This window comes from Synchiropus splendidus, chromosome 17 (assembly GCF_027744825.2).
Source record: "Synchiropus splendidus isolate RoL2022-P1 chromosome 17, RoL_Sspl_1.0, whole genome shotgun sequence".
Taxonomy (NCBI): domain Eukaryota; kingdom Metazoa; phylum Chordata; class Actinopteri; order Syngnathiformes; family Callionymidae; genus Synchiropus; species Synchiropus splendidus.
In genome coordinates this window covers 3749576-3756721 of record NC_071350.1, presented here as the reverse complement: position 1 = coordinate 3756721, position 7146 = coordinate 3749576, and the positions used below count along the sequence as shown (strand labels likewise).

General features: G+C 39.3%; 1 protein-coding gene across 1 annotated transcript; it reads right to left on the bottom strand.

Moving 5' to 3' along the window:
* Positions 1–1967: 1967 nt before the first annotated feature.
* LOC128748672 (LIM/homeobox protein Lhx1-like) lies at positions 1968–6757 on the bottom strand. Its single transcript, XM_053847622.1, has 5 exons — positions 6360–6757; positions 6021–6241; positions 4520–4812; positions 3564–3720; positions 1968–3033 (listed from the first exon to the last, which is right to left on the bottom strand). Exons 1-5 carry the CDS (start codon positions 6527–6529, stop codon positions 2648–2650), a joined length of 1227 nt encoding a protein of 408 aa, XP_053703597.1. The 5' UTR covers positions 6530–6757; the 3' UTR covers positions 1968–2647.
* Between the last annotated feature and the right edge of the window lie 389 nt (positions 6758–7146).

The window sequence follows — 7146 nt, the reverse complement described above, 5'->3', positions numbered from 1 at the left end:
ACAGGTAATGTTTTTTAAATGACACACACATTACTGATTAAAGAACAGATACACCACTCCAGTACAATTCTCAAGCATTATCTTGGAGGCACTGCTCTTAAATTAGATCTTGGGTGTAGATGACATGAAACGCGAAGCGCAGATCATCACTGTTTCTGCTTCAGTGTTCTACAACAAGCGATGATTAATCCCAGACGTCCAAGAAGGTTCGTGTCATTTTGTTTTCTTTGATTTATTCATTACTTTATCCAGTCACTGACTTTCTTCGGCCTGCAGCAAAATGTTCTTTTAAATGTTTGGTTGATAGTGTGGAGGTCGACACCTGTGCCTGTGGACCATCCGTTCATCCGCTACACTCAGATCATGAAGCGCATCTTAAACACAGCAAGATGGAGGACACCGTGGACAGGTTGCCAGTCCATCATGGATGGCTGATTTTTCTTTATGTGCTTGGGTGCTGCACACACTCGCTGTCATCGCAAGTCAATGTACTGCAATAGCTAGCTCAGGATACCTCTGAAACCTGAGGTGCTAAACACAGTCGAAATTTAACACAGTAGTCCAAGTAATGGGCTGAAAAGAATGATGTATACTTGTATATAGAAATTGTTGACTGACTGCTGACAGTTATATTTAACATTTATTTACAGCTTTGTATATTATGAAGCAAAACACATGCTAAAAACATGAATTCTGTTGTTTGTGTTAAATTATATGTATGGAAATTATGTATATGTAAGTATGGAGCACCCCAGAATTTTTCTCACCAGCCACCACTGTGTGACATGAAAAAAAAAAATATCAGAAATAAAATATAAATATATAATAACACAATGATCGTCATATAATATTAAGTTTCAATATAATTGTATTCATGTGATAAATGTTTTTATATTTGTAACGTTATACGCAGACTTGAATTTGAACCTTGTTAGTTGGTTCACAAGCGAGTGCCATGCCCTATTGGCTACCTAAGAACGTGACGCTTCATTGGACCATCATTGTTGCTATTTCCCATTTTAGTTCCTATTCGAGTGTTGATAATGACGATGATAAACACTATTTCAGTTTCTAGTTATAACTGCTTCTCACATTCAAGAGTGTCAGTTTGTTTGAAGTTTGAAGCGTGTAGGACACTGACTTGAAATATCACTGTCTATTTTTTACTTCAGTAAATCCCTCTTTAGTGAGATCAAGCTACCTGCTTTAGTTGATCAGGCTGCAATAAACCAGGATTATGTTTTTTTTTTTTTACTTATAAGTCCACGGCATCATAGCTCCTGTGCACTTTTGTTGCTTGTCTTGGATGGTGTGGATGGTGCGTTCAGGAGCATTGGAATTTTCTATTCTAAAGATAAATAAAATATTTATAATAAAATTAAAAAATATATTTTTATTTTATTTTATTATTTTATTAACAGCACTTTATTTCGAAGCACTTTTGTAGTTGGTGGAACCCACACTGACCATGGCATTAAATTCTATTCTGATTCTGATTCCGAAAATAACGAGGGTCATAAAGGATTTGTGTGTGGTGGGGACAAAAAAACACCGCAGGCAAAAACTGACCACTGTCAACTGCAAACAATGATTTGAAATGAATGAGAAATGATCCATAATCAAAAGTGTTTCACTTCCCCACAACATTTCCCTTCCAATTGCATTCCACAGATGAATTCTGAACATCTATAATTTAAAAAGCAGGAGGAACGGAAAAATATCAAAATATCGTCATTGTAGTGTTTGAACATAAATTACATTTTAAGGAAATTATATGTTTTTAAATAATATAAATGTAATAATCCATATAATACTATTGACTGAATGACTGAATATGATAGGTCACCTACACATTCACAAAGTGCATTGCATTCAATAAGAAAAGCACATTTTTTACACCAGTTTATGTTTAATGCCAAACATAAATTCCAGTGTTTACGTTTAAAAAGTGTATCAACTGACTTCAAGTCTGACTCCTGCGACACATGATGAATCTATGTTCATCTTTATTATACACCGAAGGGATGTAAACAAAGATGGCTGAACATTTAACCATGAGTCATGAGGGAAATGGCTGCGGTGACGTCAAGCAATTCACATTTTCTGAAAACACAAAACTGCATGTTTATTCATTTGGCAAATGCATCTCGACTAGGACAGGATACAAGCTAGCACAGTGAGCAGACATCTAGACAAAACGTTCGGTCCACTTGCAATTCAACAACCATCGAAAGAACTCTGAGGTTTTAGGTAAACAGTTGACTGCTGTCTGCTACATCTCCAGACTTCCTGTTGAAGGCAAACCAGTGCGGGTATGACACCGTCAGTCCTGAGAGGTTTTTGGTACTGAACGTCACAATCATCATCAGGCCGTGAATTATTGTCTGACTATGAATAACTGAAATGTTTATTGCTCCATCAAAAAGGTCCAGTGTTGCCAAGACTCGCACATGGATACAAATATAGATATTTAAATTTACATTTTAAACAATAATAGAACAGGTTTGTACACAAATAAATGAATAAATAAACAAATGCAACAACTGGTACTTAAATAAATAGCAGGTACTTAAATAAATAAATAAATATAAATAAGAATAAATTGTTGGATTTTGCAGTCATGTTTCATCAGTGCGTCGAGTCAGTGTCACCACACGGTTCCTTCGCTCAACTCTGAGGAAGCTTGTGACAGTGCGTTGGTGTATCCGTTCTCACCCAGAGACACAGAAGTGTAGGGGGTCCCGGGCCCACACATCTCGCTGCTGATGCTGTGCATCGAACCCGGCCCGTTGGGCTCCGGACTGGGTGACTCGGAGGGGTGATGAGAGACTGAGTCAGAGAAACACTGCATCTCTCCGGGACAGTGCGCTCCTTGGTGGTGGTGCTGGTGGTGGTCAAGTGCTCCTAGTGGGGTTCCAGCAGGGACGGAGGAGGGGACAAAGCCCAGGTCTGCAGGGGTCTGAGCCTGAGAAGGCGGTGGGCCTTGGTAGTACTCATAATTCCCCCCAGAGCTGTAGTATTCCCCGCTGTAATCTGCATCAGAAAATGGAAGATTGGACTTATGAATTTTGAAAAAAAGCTTTTCCTCTGATAAAGATCAGGACTCCACCATTTATTTATCGAAATAAAGTAAATTAAGGAGCCTGTCTTCATTTCAATTTAGACAATGATATGGACATAAATTTCACTTGTCTAATTGGATAAATTCACCAGTGAAAAGAGCCAGTGTGATGGCTTGACGAAGGCTTATTTATTTTCTTTTAACTCAAATGAAGCTCATTTTAGCAGCTATTTTGTTGTGGAGCTGTTTTGACCTTTAGCATGTTGCTTGTTTGTCTAATTCTGTCACTTAAGTTAGTCATTCATGTGGAAGGACGGCGAAGAAAATTTAAAAATTCTTATATATATATATATATATATATATATATATATATATAGACATTCATTTGTCATATTCATTTTTACTCATTTATCAGTCCGCATGAAGTACGACTTTATAAGATCTAAAGTCACTATCTTGTCTGATATGAGTGGTTATGTGTTTGTCTCATGGAGCAGCTCACCTCCATAGTACGAAAAGTGGGCCATCTCTGGAGTCTCCATTCGCTCTCCGAGGCCTCTCATCCTCCTGGGGCCCCGAAAAAACATGTGTCTCCTTGTACCCAGAGCGCTCAGCTGCTTCATTCTTCTCTCTTTGGACCTTCGGTTTTGAAACCAAACCTGCAGAGACAAAAAACAAAAGTGAACCCACCATTAGCACGTGTTCTGAGCGTGGTGTCCAGACGTCCAGACCAGCCAAACATTTTTGAATGTGAGAAATAATAATAATAATAATAATAATAATAATAATAATAATAATAATAATAATAATAATAATAATAATAATAATAATAATAATCTCGTACATCAGTTCCGTCTTTTCAGGATGCTCATTTGTCTCATTTATTAACCACTGTCGTCAGGCTCTTTACTCTAAGCACAGTTCATTAACTCATTGACTTGGACTATATTTACTTTACCTCAACATTGGTGTGCCTGATTCTGTCTTTCAGTTTTCAGGTCTCTAGTTTTTTTTTTTTTTTTGAGTGTGGCTTGGATTTCTCTGCTAAGGACAGCCACTGAAACAGACTTGAGCTGCGTGCAGCCTTTTATTTTCATATAAACATCATGTTTCTATATTCTTCTGTTAGACAGCAGGAGGCCGTGTGAGCAGGAAAAAATGCGAGAGCAAGATCAAATTACAATCATGTGTTATCAGCCTCCGATTTTAAGATAGAAAAGTTCAAACAGTACGACTTTAACGACGGGTGAAATGGATGAAGGTTAAATGCACATGTACAAAAGGCAAATCAGTGAAAAGCGCTTGCGTGCAAACGAACAAACGAACTCCGTTTCAGTTTGTCTCTCATTTAGATGGATGAGGTCAAACGTGTTCTCGTATTGTTTTCCTTTCACTTATGTTTTAGCCAGTAAAGCTCAGACTACTTTCTGATTCAAATGCAAGTGAAGTCGATCTTACCTGGATGACCCTCATGTTGAGGCCTGTCTCACGTGACAGCTGCTCCCGGATGTGTCTCGTGGGCTTCGGCGTGGCGGCAAAAGCTGCCTTCAGCGTTTCCAGCTGTTTGGCTTTAATCGTGGTCCGGGGTCCTCGTCGTTTGCCCACCGCTCCTTGCTCGTCATTCTCGTTGTTACACGCCTCTTTGTCGGACAAATGCCCAGTTTCCGACTCCTTGCCGTCATCCTGGGGATCCTGGGCGTCCGGCGCGTCATGGGGATCCGGGGAGAGACTGGGGTCGCTGCACGGGGTTACTGCAACGAGGTGCGAGGCGAGGAATGAAGTGGTGCCCGGTGAAATGTATACATTTCTCATTTATAATAATGGATGGTAACAAAATAATAATATGTGTGTCGGGAAATAATAATGTTTCAATCTCTGTTGTGGCAATACATCTATATTATATCTATTCATTCATATAGAAAAATAACAAGACTCTTGAACGCAGCTTTACGTTGTGAGATAAAATGAAAAAAAAAAAAAAAAAAAAAAATTTACAAAAATATTAAACGCTTCGATTATTTCGATAAAACACGAATCGTGCCCAGTGCTATCGTGTAATAAATATTAACTATGTTCTTTTCATTTTGTAAACATTAAATAACTTTAAACGTTAAAATCGTAATCACTGTAAATGTGCGTTATTCTTTTTTTAAACGAATATATTACGGGAAAGATAACGGATAAATAACGACGTCTATTAACAATACATTTAGTTATTAAAACAGAAAGTATTAAAAGTATTAACAATGTTTTGTGAGAACAGAAAAAAATGCGAACCATTTCCGTTCGACTAATAGTAATAAAATACTTCCTCTATGTGGCTATAGCTCCCACATCATGTCAATATGATCACCAGAGAAAGCCTCATTTAAATCGAGCTTTTTTTTGGGTCTCCTGTAGAGTCTCGGAGTAAAGGGCCTTAGATGGTGCAGAACTGCTTCATATATAACAACCATTTCTTACAGGCTCGATAATAAATTGTTTTCATTTGTCCTGCTTTCATATTTACATTTCTCGCAACATATATAAATAAATAAAGCTTTTAAAATATAAACAATACAATTAAAATACTACTTAAAATTGTACACTTGGAAAGGAAACAAATGGAAAACAAATAGTAGGAATAATGCGAAAATTCAAAACACGAAGTGCTCAAATAGAAGTACATACAGTGCTATAAACGATGTCTAAAAGTGCATGTAGAACTGCAATAAAACTGTAACTTATCACAGAAATAATTATGCAGCTGAAGATTTAAGCCGTTTTTGTTAACCTTTTCATCAAATTATTTTAGTCCGTGCTCTTTTATTTATTTATTGATTTTTTTTTATCTGTACACTCAATTTAAACGCACACGAACCAAAAGAAATGACTGGCACTGACCTTCTTCTTCGGTTCTATATGCCAAAAACGGAACACCAGCGCGGTCAACGACGAGTTAATAGTGTTTTGAAATCACCTGTGAGGTTGAGGGTGTCTTTCCCGTTGTGGCTCTGGTAGTCCTCCTTGCAGACGAACTTGAACTCGTCCAGGATGTAGAGCTCCTCACCGGTGGACAGCTGCTTGTGACACATCACGCAGGTGAAGCAGTTCAGGTGGAACACTTTGCCCTTGGCCCTGCGGACAAGGTCGCTGGGCAGAATCCCCTCAGAGCAGCCGCCGCATTTGGTCCCGAAATTCCTGTCGGAGACAGAAGCAGCCAAATAAATCATATTAATCAGAGTAATAATTCTTTAGTTTTCAAGGCCTAGACAAAGCGAGGTGTTTCTAATGTGAACGTTGCTTTCAATGGGCTCACCTGAAGAAGTCCTCTTTACAGTACAGCCTCCCTTCACGAGAAAAACACTTGTCAGTCAAAGTGCATTTACACTCAAAGCAGTGGACGCAGTGGACGTGCCACGGTCGGTCCAGAACCTTCAGCAGGAACCGGTCCAGGATCGGCTTGTCGCAGTTCGCGCACTGGAGCATGGTCCACGGATGATGTTCCTCGCACAGTGCAAGGACTCACGGATAAATGGAAATGGTCAGTGTTTTGTTTGTATCCACCGTGGAATCAAGAATCCAAATATGGGCAAAAGCTCCGAACATCCGCTGGAGGCAACGATCCAACAAAAGCTCACATTCTGTTCAACACTGCAACCTCATGAAGGCGATGGAGAAAAGAGCGGTCCACGCGTGGAAACATTCAGCGGCGATATCCTGAGAGTGAAGTGAAGGAGGGCCGCGGGGAGACGCTGGGCTCCACTGTCACTCGCGTCCCGTTTTCTCATTTAGTCTCGGGAGTGTGCGACGACGTCACATGGACCTCAGCCAACCGGCAAGCGCTCGCGGATTCCTCCGACAGATCCTGCACGGAAGCCAGATGAAATATAGTCTGTTAGTTTGGACGGGAGACGCTCATCTGCCGACAATATTTTTTAGGAGCGCTTGTAAAAAATGTTTTCACCAGGATTAATAAGCAAATGAAAATAAAAAAAGATATAAATCACACAATCAAAATTACTAACATAAAATTACAATATCAAACAAGTCATTTTAATTGGGATGATGGCTGTTTGTAGAAAACCGCTGGCTCTTCTGTTACT

Bases quoted from the DNA above. Each gene is read 5' to 3' on its own strand.
- LOC128748672 (XM_053847622.1), bottom strand. From the start codon at position 6,529: ATGCTCCAGTGCGCGAACTGCGACAAGCCGATCCTGGACCGGTTCCTG. The intron at 3,721-4,519 runs GTAAGATCGACT...TTGTCTCTGCAG, and splicing joins TCAACATGAGGGTCATCCAG to GTTTGGTTTCAAAACCGAAG. The intron at 3,034-3,563 runs GTGAGCTGCTCC...TTTCTGATGCAG, and splicing joins CCACTTTTCGTACTATGGAG to ATTACAGCGGGGAATACTAC.